Raw genomic sequence first — 18,457 nt, 5'->3', positions numbered from 1 at the left:
TGAACCTTTCATAATTCACGACTTTGCTGTTTAAAGACTTTCTAAATACTATAAACAGTCTTTTGGTGGATGGTAAAAAAGCCACCGTGTTGCGGTTGTTGTGGGGAGGAAGGACCTCCTGTGCTGTTCTTTGTAGCCGTGGAGCTGGAGACCGAACACACCTCTCTGATGTGCAGCACATGTGCACTGCTGCTCATTTTTTTGAGCAGCTTTTAAAACATACCTGTACAATCAGCTCCAGAGCAGTCCCCTGCACAGAGCCAGCCTCCTTTATCAGTTTGTTCAGTTTCTCTGAGGCTGCTGCTCCAACAGAAGCTGCAAAGCAGACTGAACTCTCCACCACAGACCTGTAGAAGATATGAAACAGTGTTTCACTCCCAGATACCTCCACCACCTCCACCTCTTCTGCCAGGATGGAGACAGTGTTTGGCTCACTCCAGCTTCTATTAAACTCTACAATCATATGTTCTGTTCTGCTTGTGTTCAAGGTGAGTTGATTGTTCCCACAAAGGGATCGACCAGTTCCCTGCACTCAGCCTCCATCACTGATACGCCCAACAGCTGCAGAGTCAGCAGAGGATTTCTGGAGATGGCAGGACTCTGGGGTTAACTTGGTTCCTGCCTCCAGGCCCTACAGTATAGGTTTTGATACAATAAGATCATAGTATAATACAGATAAAAATGACACCTCTGCAGGAGTAAAAAGGCATATTTCAAATGTCAATCTGTTTGCATGCTTTAGCTTTGTAATCTGAAGAAATATTTATTTCGTTGTACCATAGCCACATACTATGCAGCTTGTGGCTACATTTTAAGGTTTTTTTTTACCTTTGAACCGTTAGTCTGAAACATTCTTCAACAATTGAACAACTCAGTGTGACTGCTCTTGTCCTCGCTGCAGTTTTGTTGTCTGACGTCCAAAATAAAGAGAAGAAAACACTTTATACTGAGTTGGCGCAGTGGTTTCACAATCCTCTGCCTCTTGGTTTAATACCGGCTGTCTCTAGATTATTGTCAAATCAGAGATGAGATTAAGATGTAGCGCAGTGCCTCTTGTTCACATGTGAAGCAGTCAGTAAGGGCCTCTTTTCATTCCACATTTATTTGTTACCGCCAGGATTTCATTAAAAAGTACAAATCCAGTTCTGTATGAAGATTTAAAGAACTCTAATTGGACAAATATGTATACTGGCAGTGTTATGTGAGCGTTCTATGTGGGAGTTTGGAGCGCTTCTCCTAGTGTTAGCTTTGCAAAGCAGGTCTAAGATGCTTAGGCAATAAAGGTACTGTAAATCCTCTTCTTTCAGCAGAATTGCAGTCTTAGAGGAAATCTGGCCCATCTGAAATTCCCACGGAACAAAGGGGGGAGGCAGGGGAAGGCGTGGGGGAGAGGGAGGAAGAGAGGGTACTCAGCTGTAGAGGGGCATTGTTTACATATCAAGACACTTCCTCTAACTCCCAGGAAAAGCTGTAATTTGCCTTGCAAGGTTTTACAGTTTAATTTCTCCATTATGAAGGGGGATAACCCCTTAATTATAGTGGAGGAAGTAGCCGTAAGCCTCGGACAGAGGGCGAAGGCTCACAGAGAGCCTCGGTGAGTCTTCTGCCCTCTATTGTATTTTTGGCCTCTTTATTATTACTGGAAGGCTTTTTCAGGCTTTTTTCTCCAGATATCATTGCCCTCCACGAGGCTGGACTGGGGGGAGGGGAATTGGGGGTTGGCATGAGCTGCCAAAGCCGAGTGCACCTTCACCATTTACAGCCTGAGAATCGCCTCATACAACCATGACAAGCAGGGCAATTAGCATCCAGACTGGACCCTTCCACAGTGAGCCAATAACGACAGGCATGTGCAAATATTGACCTAAATTATAAATGTTCCAAGAACATATGCTGAAATATATGGATACTGCAAAACTATCCATCAACATGTCACTAAGTTGTGTATTTAGTCTGTAAAAATCTGCTGGTGGTACTTTTTTCTAAGTGTCCAGACTTTACTGGAGGTGCATTTTCCCTTAAATCAGTGGATCTATTCTGACAATCAATTTAAACCTAATCAAAATGCTTCCAGCTGCATGATTGTGGGGATTTGCAGCTTTTCTCTGTCTGTTGGCTTTTAGCTATCATCTCAGAAACCGTGGCCCTTTGGGGTTTATGAAATGAAACACGTGTAAGTGATTGGTTAGGAAAGTTGCTATAAGATGAGCTGAGCTAAAACATGCAGATTAATAACCATATGAACATGATTATGTTAACATTTATATGAAAATACTATTAGATCATTGTGATTAGAGCACTAAAAATAACTTGGTTCTTGTTTAAAGTTCAAATCAGTGACTCGAGCAGTCTCTAATAAAGAAAAACACTTCATTCCTTCCCATTTTATGGAATAAGACAGATGTTTTACTTTCTGTTTGCATGCCAAAACTTTGTGTGGAGGCTCCACTCAGTGTATTGTAAGGCGTGGTTAGGATCTACAGATTCAGCTGGAAAAAACGTTTTTTGCAGGCGTACATTATTGTAGCTTATTGTGTGTGTGTGTGTGTGTGTGTGTGTTTAGCTCAGACAGCTTGTCATAGCTGCAGTGATGGTGACATAGCCTCACAACTTGGCCTGAGGCAGATGGAGTAAGAACAGCAGAAGGCCACAGTTTAGATGACACTTCTTTTGATACCACGATAAGACACTAAAACATCTTAGAAATCAGCCTAAGCTAAATTAAGCTTTTCATCCATGTGAAAATGTATGCTTGTGTTTCAGCTGTTCAGCTGTGACCATTTCACACGGTTTTTATCTGCCTGGAGGTGCATTTTCCCTTAAATCAGTGGATGTATTCTGACAATCAATTTAAATCTCATCAAAATGCTTCCAGTTGCATGATTGTGGGGATTTGCAGCTTTTCTCTGTCTGTTGGTTTTGTTATTGAGTGGGACATGAAACTAAGTGAATGTTGCAATACCTTAACAATGATCCTAAAGTTACCGAATGTGGGAGGCTAGAATACTTGAATATACTTTCAACAATACACTTTTATATCTTAAGTTTTGATAAGAACATTTAATGTTGCGTCATCTGTGAAGTTTGGTTTTCAAAAGTCAGGTTCAGTAATTTGAGAAGCCCCAGATGGTAAATATCTGGGGGCAGTTTTGATAGCATGTTGGGAAATTCTTACACTTCGTCATGCTGCACTGCATGCTGGGATGTTAGCGCCACCTTGTGAGGAATGCTCTCCAGGTGCCAGCGTTTAAGACCATTGTTGGCTGGTCAGAGTTTGTATTGTTAGGCTAGAAATGGTCAGATCTAATGGAGAAGAGGAAGAAGAAAGACCTAACCTGGAGTAATTGAATCAGAAGACCTGCTATTGTGCCAAAATCTGGTAACTCGCAAAATACAACTTATTTATTGAAGTTAACAATTTAAAGAAATCCAAATCCATTCAGCAATGTGCTTAGTATATGAAACCTCATGTAGCGGATGATCTTTTGAATTTTATTTGCATTGGACAAATATGTTTAATATTGGTTCTGAGGATTAGAAATGGACTGGAAACTGATTTTAGAGGCTGGACCTGCAGTTTGAGCGTAGAAACACGATCCTGAAGTTAGAATTACAGTTAGAAGTACAACAGCTCTCTTCTCAGCCATACTGAAACAAGTCATGTAGTCGCTTGTTCGTACCCTTTTGTACTGCTCAGCTGTTCTGTGACCCCCCCTCCCTCTGCAGTTCGGTCCAGCCCAGGTTTTTAAAACACTACACTGCAGAAATGCCAAAGTAACGTAAGTGGCTGGTCGGGGTAACAGACCAGTCAACATGATGTTGTAATTCCACCATCGCCTGTGGGTGGAAGATTTGCTGCTTTTCACCAGCGTTCGAAGCTTGTTGTAAGGGGGGGAGCTGCTGCTGCACTGCGTCATGTTTTCAGTGGAAAATGCAAACTTGTAAATCATAAATCATCACAGAAACCACTGGTAGAGCATTACAGGCACCTATCTAAAGCAAGAGCAACGTTCTGCGGAAAACAGTGAAATATAATTTGGGTGGGTATAAAAATGGGGGGGCTGAGTATTTCTATTATAAGCTGGGTCTGTGAAATTACAGTATCCTGCAAATCTCCCAAAATGAGCTGTTTTCAGACCGAAGTGGCCCAAATCAAAGTGAAAGGAGTGTGTTTTTCCTGTATACATGGCAGTGAATTCAAAATACTATATGTTCTCCAGCACATAATGTGTCCCTTTGAAAGAAAAGCGTCTGTCCGCACATTCCGTGCTGTCTTCTCTTGTTCTGTCTTAACTTTTCTCTTTCCTCTCTCTCTCGCCACACAGTAACCAGCTTCATTAAGCTGTCAAAGCACAGCACACAATACCTGAGGTCATCCCAGGACTAAGTAAACCAAGTGCCCCGGGGGCCAGGTTCTGCAGCAGCCAACCTGGATCGCTAGCTCATGGTCCGGGGGTGATGGGTGCCACATGTAAGCAGATGCAAAAGCTTGCTCCAAAAGGAGCAGACAAGCGTTGTTCTTACAGGGCAGATCACATGGCTCGGGCCGGGCTTTCACTATAGAGACAATGCTCTAGTTCTACAGATGCCATGTCACATGAATGTGCTTTGAAGTAGAGTCTTGCATTCAAAGGTTTTTCCAAAATAAAGGAAATCAAGTATTTTCTACTTCTTGAAGCAGGCAAGTCTGATAAACTACCTTCAGTCACGTCAGTTTGAGGTGTCTCTCATTGTCTTTAACTGGTCTGCACAGCAGAGTTCGGTGAAAATGGGTCCAAATGGTAGCCCGACAGTTTCTGTATGTCCGTAGCTGGGTTTCCATTTACCCCTGAAACAAATGGGAATCTGACACATTTCCATCGACTGCTTTCAAGTAAATACCTTAGCTGTCCTAACAGGAAAAAAAACAACTACTGTTGCAATGCCACAAGTGGAAAATGGCTCACTTTCATCTCTGCAAATATCTGCAGTAGAACATATATATGTAGCATATTTGGAAAGATGCCACTCAGGCATGTGTCTTTGTCAGGTTAGACCAGATTCATAAAGATGTTTCCAATCTGCCTAACGCAGAACGTCTTCTACAAAACACACAAAAAAAGGTTCTTTGTGTTTTTCATTACTTTTTTGTTGCATTTCTAATTTTGAATCAGATTAAAACCAACTATTGTGTCACATTCAAGCTAAATTGGTCTCAAATGGAGTCAATTTGGGAATCAAACCTAATTTGGACATTGTGAATCTAATAGGAGATTAGTGGTGTGTGACACCTGAAGAATGCATTTTCTAGCACCAGTGTTGTAAGGATTTGCACTGAAAAGAGGAATTTCTCATCTCTCTGTCCCGTGCTGCTGGGATTTGTTATTTGAAGGACACCACAGCACACCTTATACTACTATTTCTGCGGTATGTGACGCAAAAAAAATCTCACAATCAGCAGGATCCATGCAGGCTGCAGAACATTTTTTCCTTTGTACTCCATTTTCACTGCGAGAAATAACCAAATTCAAAAATCTCCACCATCTTTTTAGCCTTTGCCAGAGTCATTATTAATCCAGACCACATAGGGCACATAGAGTTTGTTGTTGGAGCTTTATGTGGTACTTTCAAAGGAAAAATGACGACTAATTCAGTAGCAGCATGTGGCATCTTTTCCCCACAGAGAGTGTGTTGTTGATGATCACATTTGTGCCACATGTGGATCATTATCCAGTGCTGGGTAGAGATTGTTAAACATCAGTGTGCTCTTTCTGGAGCTTTCTAAGCAGGCCTTGCCATAAAGAAATGCATAAACACAACGATGACCAAACTGTTTTAAGACTCTCTATAACCTAAGAAACAGATGGTTTCTGTTTGCTTAATTCCAATAAAGAGAAAACCCTGACTAAATGTTAGAGGAATTATTTGATAAGTAGTGGTTTTGTTTGTCTTGTATATAAAAACTGAGCAAGAACTCCCTTTGGGGATTCCCAAAGTGGTATAGAGTAACGTCCCAGGTTACTAAATTCAATTCAGATCTGGAAACAGCAAATTTACTGTGGATCAAGTCAAGATAAGCACACAAGATTGTACAGAGGATTGGCTGGAGTCCACTCTGTATTTGTTTCACTCCTGCATGGGTGGGGGGGGGGCATCTAAACCACACTGTTATCATCACTTTTATACACTGAGGGATAAATGTTGTGCTGCCAGTGTCTTTGATTAGTTGCTTTGGTGTGTTGATTGAGGCAGGATTAGCCCAAAAGTTTCATGTGAAAACTTCTGAAAAGCATGTGATCAGCAGTGGTGCTTTTGTGTTGTTGCAGTGTAAGAACTGGGATATTGTTTGTTCACTGTGTGATGGCACATATTCAGATGTTTATGGTACAATAGGCACATTCCCACTGTAGGAACCTTTTGCAGTTCCTAGAACCTTTTCAGGAATAGGGCCGTTTTTTCATGCATTCGGACATACAGGAACTAGGGACCATGGCCCTCAGTTCCTGGAACCATTTTAGCTCCTTCAGGGTCTTTTCTGGGCTCCACAGGAACATGACGTAGGTGTTTGGTGGCTGGTAGCTCCGCCCCTTGTCTGAAACTCATACGACACGGACCCAACCGGCGCCTGTTTAATAAGTTAAACTTCGTCTCCTTTGTCTGCGGCGCTCTGCTCTCCTTCTTTCCTCCATGAAAGGAAGAAGTATCGCCCGCTGCTGGATTCTCCGTCTCCTGACTCTCGCTGTGAGCTCTTCCAGCCTCCATCTTAGACGCCTGATGTGATCGTCCATGATTAATATCACCGTCATGCAGACCATGAACACGGTGGCCTCCTCGCTCTCCCTGTTAGCTTCTTGGTGCTGTTGCTGAGTGGCGCTAAAGTAACACGTCTGTCGCAGACGGCTGCGTCACATCAGTCCCTGTCGAGGCCCCCGACTCATGTGCGAATGCAAAATGAAACGGTTCCCCTGGGGAAGGACAGGTCTTAGAACTAAATTCGAGGTGAACAGTTCTTAGAACTAAATTCGAGGTGAACAGTTCTTAGAACTAAATTCGAGGTGAACAGTTCTTAGAACTAAATTCGAGGTGAACAGTTCTTAGAACTAAATTCTTAGAACGTCTCTGTCCGAATGCGCCTAATGTCAGACTTACAATCGCACTCAGATGAACGTATCAGGGGCCAGTGGAACCCATGTTCTGTGGATAGAGCCGTCAACCTTTCTGCCTGAAGACCCCACCAGCTGATCCACGGTGTTGAACTGTTCTCCAGACGGAGCCAGTTATCACGGCTCAGTGATCTGCGCCTTTTGTACTTTCAGGTTCCGTAGTGCCAGCGTTTAAACAGTCCAGGTTCATATGGTTTAGTTGTGTTTTGAGCTGTTTGATTGTAATGTCTTGGCCGGTTCTCCCCCAGAGCAGTCCTTAACTTTTTGAACACAGTGCCTAATTGGATTTTTTTCATTTTGGCATTTGTATGTTTTGACAAGTTCACTGAAACATTATAGGTATACATGTGTAGCTCTGAGCAAAAGAAACCCCAATGTACTCCAGATGCTGTGAGTGATGCAACAGAAATCCAGTGGACCAAAGGCAAAGTCCGTTCCTTTTTATTTACTCCACTGGAAGGTTTACAGACCAAGTCTAGGTTTTAATTTCCTATTGATAACTGCAGACTTGTGATTATCTAAGTTTCATTTAAAGTCTGTTAAAGAAGTAGATCTTTTCTGATCCATAATGGCTTCATGAATCATAAAGATGGAGTCTCAGTTGACTCATGAGCTTTTCTCCAGACACGCCATTCATGGTACTGCACACACACACACACACACACACACACACACACAGGTGTTAAAAGTTGTTTTAGCTAGAAAAACCTTTTAAAAGGGAGCCTTTCAACAGCTTTTCAAGCAAAGCGTCCACTGAGGGCCGACCAGGTTCCTCATCAGTACGGTTTGTTCAACAGGGCACACACAATATTCCAGACATAGAATAAAATGTATGATTAATAAAGAAAAAAACATTCATTATTTCCAATAATAATCTATTTTCCTTTGGAGAAAGTATAGCTGTTTCTCATCCCTTCAGAATTCAGTTTCCCTTACAAACAGCAGTTTGAGAGCCTTCCCTGAACATATCCATAAAAGATAAAGGAGATTCCCCAACAGGCTTACCCTGAGGTGACTCAACTCCTGCAGCGTCACATGGGGAAGCAGCATTCTGGCTAATTTTATCCCACAGTGTTTGCTGTTTGTCAGAGCAGCTGCAGTGACAAATGATTCCTTATCTTGTGAGGCTATTGTTTGCTGTTGCTGAGTAATGTCCTGGCTACTTTCTCAAGTTTCTGGAGCTCTCAGAGGCTTCATCTGTCAAAAGCCACGTTCACATGAACATACACAGCGAACACAGAGTCTCAGGACTTGATTTGATTAGTAAAGAAACACAGTGATGTCACTCAGGCTTTGGCTGTCCACACATCTTATCGACTGGTTTTTCCATTGTGCTAAATATTATCTAGTAAGAGAAGGTACACTAACGTGGGTCCGGCTTCTTTTCTTTATCCACAATTCAACCCCTTTGACAGCGAGCGACCATGGAACAAAGAGCCCCTTCTTAATGTGAATTCTGTACTTATATCAAGACCAAATCAATCAATCAACTGACCCCAAGGCTGCAGAACAATCGGAAAGACGCAAGCGCTGTCATCCTGTTTCTGTACTTTCACAGTACTGTCCTTACTGTAGGGAGGACACAGACTGCCCTCTTAGTGGGAGCATCAAGGAGCATCTCCTCATCATACTTCTGTGCACCTGGTGAGAGAAACACAGATTATCCTCTGCAGAGGATGACGTACGGAGAGAAGCTAAAGTTAAAACTAGAGAGGAGCCTCACAACCAGCAGTCCTTGTAGTAATCCTGTAACCTCCAGACAAAGAAGCATTAAAAAGCACATGTTTCATGCCCCTGCACACCCCAGAGGTTGTGACCCTAATAATTTATACCCTTGTTTTCTCCTTTCCTCTCTGCTTATCAAAGAGGAAAGGAGAAAACAGCCTCCTCTGTCCACCTCTTCCTTCACTCCAGCTTGAAGAAAGGAAGTTATTGTTTCTGATCTGTGTGATGATAGTGGGAGAAAACTGCTGGTCAGACTCACTAATAACCAGCTGCAGCGACCGCACACTCACTGTGATCCCAGCATATGTTTCACACATTTCTGAAACTACTCCAGTGCTCAACACACAGAACAATTAAGGAGTGAAAACTGCAGGAGGAGTTGATGTGCTAATCTACTTCCCTTCCCCATTTCTCCATAAAAACCCAGGTTGATTTAATCCAGACGACCCGCAGAACGCGGCAGGACATGAAACACCTGCATTTGTGTCTCAGCTTGTTGACTTGGGCCGCTGCAGTGTTCTGGTATTAACATTATGACGACAACTGATGACACTTCTGATCATTTTGTGACTTAACCGCAGCTAATGAATTCAGAACATAATTGAGTATAAAAGTACTTTATATATTTGTACATATCTGATGTAATGGCTGCTGCATCAATGCCAGTTAATCCAGGTCTAAAGATACTTTTATTGGTTGTTATTGGTAATCTGTCAGAGAATAAACTGTTTCGATAGATATTTCCCTGAATTGGTGAGCAAGCTGTTTGTTTTTTGGCTTATGTGAGGCAAAGTGAGCTAAATGCTGTTGGGTAAACTGAGCTGGGGCAATAGTTAACTTTATTAAGTGTTGAACAGTCAGCTGCACTGGTCATCAAGTTGTGGCTTTTGGGTAGTTTGTAGTTTGTTCCTTTCTACATTACCTATTCACAATTAACAGCGATGGATTGTGACACTACGGTGAATTGGACAAGTGGACAAACATGTCTTATACATGTTTTCTAATGAGATTAGCTTGGTTTAAAGCCTCATATCTAATAGCTCTTTATCTTGGCTTGGAGCGTTGACGTGAAGTGAAATTGGATCAAGCTTGAGTTCTCTGTCCTTATGTGGACGTGGGGGCTTGTACCATCACTCTGATGAGTTAGAAGTGGTCTGACGTTGGTTTACTAAGTTCAACTTGCTGAATTAACACCAGGTGGAAAATACATACCAGCCAGAAAGCAACAGTTTAGGGCTCAGAGAAGGCAGTGGTTAGAAGTCCATGGGTGAGTCAATTGCTCCTAAATGACAGAAAAACTTGAAGAAACACCTGATTCAAAGTAAAGCATTGTCTTTATTAAACTGGCAATGATATAAGAGCAATTTATAATGTTAGAGAGAGACAGCCAAGTTAGAACATGTCGGCTTTGTGATGGTCAAACTAAAAGGCTTCCTGAAAATATTGAAAATGCAGAGATGAATCACACACTATCACAAAAAAGAGTTATCACACAAAAAGAGAAGAGGGCAGCATTATCAGATTGGGAAGGAAGAAAAACCTCACCTGAGAGCCAATCTGTTTGGTTGGAGGCCCTCTGACCTGCTTCACAGCTGTTTTGTGTTAAAGCTTTAAAACCAATTCCCAGAGTTTCCGTGCTGATTCCTGCCCAAAGAGAGAGGCCAGACAAGAAGGGGGTTTATGAGATCCAGCGTGTGTGAGAGTGTAGATATATTCAAAGAGCGCAAAGCGTTATCTTGTCAGGATAGCTGGCCTGAGAGTGCAGGGTTCTTCACTGGAGATGTTCTGCCCTGTGTGATGGACGCCACCAGCAGTCAGCTGTGCTGCTCACCACTTCTTCCAAATCTGTTGTGTTTTTTCAACCTGTTGTGGTTTTTTATAACACTTTGAAAAGGTAGAGGCATTCAGACTGGTGCTCTAAATGATGCAGAGTTAGGGTCAGTATTGTGTGCCAGCACAGAGCAGTTGGGCTCACAGATTAGTTTTAGTTCTCACCTGGCACCAGGCTATGAAAAGCTTGGTGCCAGCCTGCATCCAGGCGAAAGGAAAGGATGTCCTCTCGGTCCTGTTGCTACTTCTGAATTGGACCGGATGTGGGTTTTTCACAGCTCTTATGAACTCTGCTGCTGTTCTGTGAAATGTGTAAATATCAGTTGTTTATTTGAATGAAACCTCCACCCTGATGGGTGCACCATTCCTGGGGGGGGGGCATATTTCCCCTCGGGAACACTGTACTTCTGGGCCCTTTGTGTGTCTTGGTGTTCAGAGGTGAAACTGTTGTATCACTCTAAGACTCCAGGCACATTCAGGCACATTCAGTGTGGTAGCCTGATGGAGACCAGGCATGGCCGTTCCAGCAGATACTCCCCAGTCTCTCCCATGAGCCTGGGGGGTTGGGCTCTCACCTCAGGGTGACCCCCTGCTAAGACAGCTTTAGATTGATGTGAGCTGCCTCCTTCTCCCACTCATTGTGTGCTGCTTTAGGTGCTTCCTCTGCCTTCTCTTCTTCTCTTGAAGGAAAAAAATGCTCTTTTACGACTTGGAGGTGGGTGGGGGGGTGCTGAGCTTGCACTAAGGATGCCGTCACGGTGTGCTGAGGACGCTCTTTGTGTGAACTGGCAGCTTCTCTGTCAGCTGTGTCTGAGGCGTTAAAGGGCTCACGGGAGACAGAGGAAAGCTTGAGTTCCTGTCGTTTGAAGTGACTTGGCTTGACTGGTGACTTTGCTCTCGCCAACAAATGTTGTTCAGACCTGAGTGAAGGAGGAACAAACTGATGAAGTCACATATGAACCATGTTCCTGTGTGTTGAGGGAACATGTCATGTTAAACTTCATGTCTCCAGGATTACTCGACTCACTGCTGCACTGGGGTCATTGCATCCTTCTGGCCCACAGCTCCTTACATCAGGATAACAGTGAAGTGAAGAGCCCAGTGCGTTCATTTCGTGATCAACCTCACATCACTGCCCTACAGTGGCCAGGAAGTAAATCAGAACTCTACCAAGTAGCTGACATCACTTCAGTCCTCACAGGGCGTCCACTTCCTGCTGCAAGCACCAAGCTGGGTGACATGTTCGGAAACCTTACTGAAGAGCACTGCTGCCAGGTGATGCATGTCAGTCAGCAGGAAATTATTCCAAGTCCAACAGGAACTTCACTGCTGCAGCCAGAAGGAAAACATTGTACCTCTCATTTTTTCATTTTGTCATTGGTTTCATTGAACAGAGGACATACATTTCTGTCTGTGATATTCGGAGAAAGACTGACAGACACTACATACATATATTATCAGGTTACAGGTGAAAGCTTTACTTTTTCCCCTTGGGGGCCTTTTTACACCGACTGGACATTAGCACCACCTAATGGAAACCCAGGTTAGAGAAGGTCTGTCTTTAGGACGATTAGAGGAGGGGGTGCAGCACCTTATAGCCCAGGTGATAGATGAAGCCGGAGGTGGGTTCATGGGGCTGACACAGAGGACAACAGTGATTGGCTGAGGGGGGCATGTACACTTGACTTAAGAGTAATAGCATTGGAGAGAACCCATCTGGGTCTGAGTGGGATCTGTAAACACGTCAGGACAGGAACGGGGCGGCTGGGGAGGGCATCAGGGCAGCATGGCAACCAGATATAAACAAGGGCCCGAGGCACTTACAGCAACCCACATGCTAAGATTTTAATCTCACGCTCACAAGTCATCATGAAAAAATCTCATATATATCGTTGTTGCCCCATCACAAACACAAGAACCCAGCTGTTCTGAAAACAGTAGAATTCACAATCTGAGATGCTTTAAAGTTTGAGAACGTGGAGCAGTTTGCTGTTTGTCTGAATAAATATGACCTAAAGCATCATTAGAGTCTCACACAAGTCCTAAAAGTACGTCAAGACAACTCAGTTAACCCATTTGGACCTAAGCAGCTGTCTTAAGCCTGCAGTATTTTCTGGAAATCTTAAAACTTTCCTTTCAACTTTTATTTTTCAGCGTCTGAGGAAACGAGACACAAGGAAAAAATGTTTGAGAGGTTAAACCTTCAGCTTTTATCGAAATTACTGACTTTGCCCCCAAGTTTATCGATTTTTCTTTTAAACTGAAAGCAGAAAAAGCTTTTAACCTAAAACTTTGTGTCCTCCGGTCATAAAGAGCTAAATGCATAAGAAAAGACACAGAAAAGCTTTTATAACACTGTCTTTGTACATGAAAATCAACCTTTTATTTTACTTTAGTTTGACTGCTATTACCATCCCATGATTCCTAATTTGATGTGAGAATAAAAGTGAAACTATCTTATCCAAAATGGTATTAGATTTGAATTTGGTTGAATTATTTGGTGCACATTCTGATTCTGTCTGTCCTGTAGAGGTAAAGAAACCAAATATCTAGCTTAGCGCTAGCTGCAAATGATGAACGAGACAATGTTGTGTTAGGAAAAACTTTAGATATTTGATTTCTTATTGTGCCATAAAAACGCACCCACACTGTTTACAATGTCACCCGTAAACCTGTGAAAAACAGCCACGGCACTGAGAGTTTGAGTTTTACATCATAACATATCCAGACTTAGCAGGAGTTCACAGAGACTAATGAATCTCTGCTCAAATCATCTTGTGTCAGTACAGCGTTCATTGACCTAATCCATTTACCTTCTGCCCCAAAATCCCCCTATCAATAAAACGGGTATCGTTTTACCCTCCCTGGGGGCGGTTAAAAGTAAACAGCCACCCTGTTAAGACTTCCTTTCATAGATGGTAGTGGTTCTGTGCTATTCTGTAAGCCTCTAATCCGTCTGTCGCCATCACTCACCCATGTACTGCCTAAGAGGAAGCGATGTCTTGCGGCCTAAACCTGCAGGTTTCATGGTGTGAGTGTAGTGTGGAATTCCCATGTTATTCCCATGTTATTCCCATGTTATTCCCATGTTATTCCCATGTTATTCCCATGTTATTACCATACGCTGTTTTATTAACTTTGTGCATAGACGTTGCTTAAGAATGTTTTTGTGTGTGTTTGAAAAAGACACGGTAACACCTTTGTGTTTGTCCCAGTTATTCTTTATGGTTACTTACTGCCACTGAACTGCAGAACAAATCAGTGCCTGTCTGTGTAATTGTGAGTGTGTATGCAAGCACATGAGCACTTGTGTACTGCTGCTGGCACAGTGCTGTGTAGTTAGGACCAAGGCCAACTTTTCTAGTGGAATTTCCTGTCTGAATGGATCACCCCCACCTCTTCTTCTCCTATGTGCTTCGTCTCGTTCTCTCCCTTCATGCTTTCTACCTCTCTCTTTCTGTCTCACTGCCTCTTTCTCTCAAAGCACAACAAAGGCTTTTTTCCCCCAGAAAATTATTCCTGGCCCAGCCTGGCCTCTGAGGGTATTATTATTATCACTGAGTACTTCCTCAAAGACATGAGTCCTCTCTCCTCTCCCCGTCAGCCTGCTCCTGATACGGGCTTCATATGGACATAGTGTGAGAGGGCTTTTCCTTCTCCTTTCCCTCACACTCGTAAGGGCCTTTCTTACAACATGGAACACCTGGCATTGTCTCAAACTTGAACTTTAAAATGCAAACTAAAACGAGGACGCAGCGCGTGCTTCTTCCTGCTGCTGGTTATGGGGGTTAGGGGTTAGACATGTCCGTACTTTAAACAATCACCTTATGAGAGTAGATGGCAAACAGCCACCCACAGTTTACTATGACAGACCTAAATGACTTTTGTGCTTTTCCTTGTGAGTGATGTTTCAGGTAGATGAAGCTGAAGTTTGAAGCCATTTTAATCTCTGTCTCTGTGGCACACTGCACCTGACGTGGGGTGTGAAATATGAAGTCTAGGTTGGATTAACCCTACATGCAAAGGGGACCAGTGCTAAATCCAGAAAGTGAGGAGCTGGAACGATTCTAACCATAGACATGCCCACAGTTGTCCCTGAGCCCAACAACAATGCAGCTGTCGGCGTGATAGATAGTTCCTCAGCCCTTATCACCCGCAGATCCAGTAGCACCAGCCAGGGAGAGGTTGAAGGGGCTTCAGCCTTCAGCGGGGTGGTGTTGTTTATTTTAGCGTGTTTGTGCATGTGATTCACTGATAGACTCACCAGAATTCCCTTAAGAGGCGAAAGTCTAGACCACTACCAGTGCAAAGTGAAACTAATTCTTTAAAAGAACTTCACATGGAGACATGATCTGGTCTCCTTGTCCTCACCCGCCTCACCCGCCTCACCAGAGATGTGCTCGGTAGCACAAACAGGAGGCACCTCCCAGACAAAGCACCAACTTCGAGCTCCACTTGTGAAACAAAGCTCAAACTCCTTTTCCCTGCCCTCACTCATTTACTTGGAGCCTCTATTAGCTTCCAAATACACAAGTCAACTGGGAGTCAGTCATCTCTTATGCACAAAAGTGTGGGACGCTCACCGGCTGAGATCCAGCTGCATGGAAGTTGAGAGTAGACCTTGGATCTGTGGGCTCAAAGGAGAGAGAGCCAAGGAGCAAAGGGAGGCATCACACAGCATTCTACACTTTGCCCCTCATGGGCCATTCAAACGTTCAATATATCGATTGATTGCAGTGCATATCAGCCTAATCTCCCACTTCCAAGAAGCACAAAAATGCAGAAGATGTTAAAAATGTCTGTGTGCTATGGCAGGTGTGTTCCCTTTTACTTACTAAAATATCAGAACATTTTCTAAATGTAATCTCTGAGACACAAATGTTCCCTGCAAACAAAAAAACATTAAGAAGAATCATACAATCCTTTCAACATAATCTACTGTTCTCAGCTAAAGTGATGCTAACGCTTGTAATGATAATTCCAAAGGGAAAACCATCGCTGAAGGGTAACGCCTGTTCTCAAACAAATGCCACTCTATTCAAGTGTTTCCCAACACAGAGAAGCCTTCAGGGGAACTCTGCTGCCCCTGTCATTTTTAATCCCATCAGAATTAACAAAGAACAAGACGATACACTGTCATGATGATTGCCTCAGTCACAGTAACAAAAGGCTCAATCAGGGTTAAGTAGCAGAAATGTCTGCCTTTTATCGGCATCAGCTAAAAACAACATCCACCAAACTGTCAAAGCCTCCAGACACACAGTCCTGTCACACCTTGTTTGCATAGTGCTGGCTACAGCGGATCCAGAAAGTGTTTTTAAAAGCTTTGGAAAGAAAAAATGTAAAACATCATAATTGCTGTTATTACATTTTTTCAGTTCTAACTTCCTGGTGGGGAGATTCATGATTATAAGCTGTTAGTGAACAGTTATGACAGAGGACAGAGAGGTGGAGAGAAGAATGAAAGAAGCCATCTTTAGCCCTTTTTACACTGCTCAAAAAACTACTAGAACTGGCTTTTGAGTACAATGTAGAACAATCCTTATAGTAGCTGCAGATCCACCCAGTGGAGTGACAGTGCTCTATGCTCTCTGAGCTGAATCCCCTTTCAAGTCATTGTGGTTTGAGACTTCTCTCAAGCCATCAGACCACTTATGGCAGGAAATGGTAGATTTCTGCATTTGTGAAATATAAAAACAACATTAATTGTTGTGTAAAGCCTACTTTAGTCTTGTTGGATGGAGAGAGACTGCGTGGTACAGCTGCATCGGTACAGCTGCATCGGTACAGCTGCATCGGTACAGCTGCATGATACAGCTGCATAGTACAGCTGCGCTGTGGGCACTAACATGTAACTGTATCAGTTAAAATATTTTGCTCCCAGTGCTATAATTTTTCTCTCTCTTCCATACTTACAGGTACCCACCACCTTTTCCCTACTTTTCACACACCCATCCCGATCGACATGAGGCACCATGAGGGGCGGTACCATTATGAGCCAAACCCACTCCACACTATGCATGGGTAGGTAACCATAGAGGACAGTACTCCCTCATAAATGCTTTATTCACAGTGACAGTTTATGTCTTTAAAATGCTTATTTTAAATGAGTTTGTGTGAAGTGCCTTTGACTTGTTAGTGTCCTACCTGCAGTACACAGCAGTCAAAGTGAGTTAGGGTTCATTTTAGATTTAACTTAGCAAAGAAGCCATTTTAAACTGGATCTTTAGGCACTTTGTTACCAGCAGCCTGTCACAAAGACACATCATTTGTTCCCATTTCTTTAGCTGCATCTATGAAAAACAGCAAAGAAAACACAGTTTGACAGACAGAAAATAGGATTTCTGCAGCAACAAGGTGATTCCCAAAGAGCTATTAGCTGAAAACTTGGCATATCTCAGCATGGTGTGCAGTGAGTCCTTAAAACATTTGAGGAAACTGGACAAGTGGAGGACAAAAGAAGAAGTGTCAGGCCTAAAAAACTATCTGCAGCAGATGAAGAGGATCTGAAAGTGATGTCCTTAAGAAAGAGGAAAAAATCCAGCTGTGACCTGACAGGACCTGAGAGATGCATCTGGACCTTCAGCTGATCCATCTACTGTTGGCCCAAGCCTCATCAGAAATGGTCTCCATGGAAGGGTGGCTGTCAAGAAGCCGTTCTTAAGGAAGGGAAACAGGGAGAAAAGGCTGAGCTGTGCCAAATGACACAAGAAGTGGACTGAAAATCAGTGGCAACAGGTCTTATGGAGGGATGAATCCTCCCCAGAGCCCGGACCTCAACATTATTGAAGCAGTGTGGGATCATCTGACAGAGAACGGAACAAAAGGCAGCCCACATCCAAAGAAGAGCTTTGGGATGTCCTTCAAGAAGCCTGGAGAACTATTCCTGAAGACTCCTTAAAGAAATGACAGAAAGCTTGTCTCAGAGGGTTCAGGCTGTGTTGGAGAATAAAGGAGCTCAGACCAGAGATTCACTTTAAAGCTGCTGAGAACTGATAAAAACTCTGTTTCTGCCTCATATGTTATATATTTATATTTATGTTTGAGCATGTTTCAGTAAGTTGCTGCACCAATTTCTTGTTTTTCTGACAATATATGAAGAAGTGAAGGGCAGCTGAAGACGAGCACAGTACCTATGTGAGTCCAGGTGTGCTTGGGGTTTCTATTTGTTTGACTTAAAAAAAAGACTTTATTAACCCCGCCTCTCGCCCGATGACCGCTCGGATAGGCTTCAGCGACCCGACCGACGGATTAAGCGGGTATAGATCTTTATTAATGAACCTATGTAATAAAAGTCTGCTTGTCCTAACATTACCAGGCTTATTTGAAATATCGGAGTCTGAGAAGGGAGCAAAGGAATACAATCAATTGAGGCTCTGTGCTGTTACATTTAGATTCAGTGAGATGTGGTGATACACGTTGTAGGGAGAGCCATTTATCACCAGCAAACCAGGGAAGGCATGGGGGAGAGTGTCTGTTGTGATTAATGTGACATGTCTCTGACAGAGGGCTTCGACTAATTTATCATCGATAACGCTGTTTTTCCCCCAGTGTGAGCCAAATTCAGCTAATTACTGTGTCGTCCTGAAGAAACGGAGCAGGGTGTCAGTTCGGGGCGCTTGGTTGCTGGGTGTCGGGGGTGACTGAAGGGTGGTGCTAACTCTTCATTGCTGTCCTCATGTAGCATGATTTGGGCTGCAGGCCATTTCTGTCACAGCTGTCAGAATACAGGCCCTGCAGCTCTCGATTCTTTGTTGCCT

The 18,457-nt window shown here is 43.3% G+C and overlaps 1 protein-coding gene across 1 annotated transcript in view; it reads left to right on the top strand.

Annotated features, from left to right (window-relative positions):
- Positions 1 to 18,457, top strand: part of gli2a (GLI family zinc finger 2a) — a 58,775-nt gene that overhangs the window by 8,577 nt on the left and 31,741 nt on the right. The window contains exon 2 of the mRNA XM_072397821.1: positions 16,616 to 16,721. Within this exon, the coding sequence (XP_072253922.1) occupies positions 16,616 to 16,721 (106 nt within the window). The remainder of the gene's footprint in view (positions 1 to 16,615; positions 16,722 to 18,457) is intronic.

The sequence above is a fragment of the Leuresthes tenuis genome, unplaced genomic scaffold (assembly GCF_036924035.1).
Source record: "Leuresthes tenuis unplaced genomic scaffold, fLeuTen1.0.hap1 SCAF_12, whole genome shotgun sequence".
NCBI lineage: Eukaryota > Metazoa > Chordata > Actinopteri > Atheriniformes > Atherinopsidae > Leuresthes > Leuresthes tenuis.
Note: the sequence above shows the minus strand (reverse complement) of the source record. Positions and strands in the feature narration are given on the sequence as shown.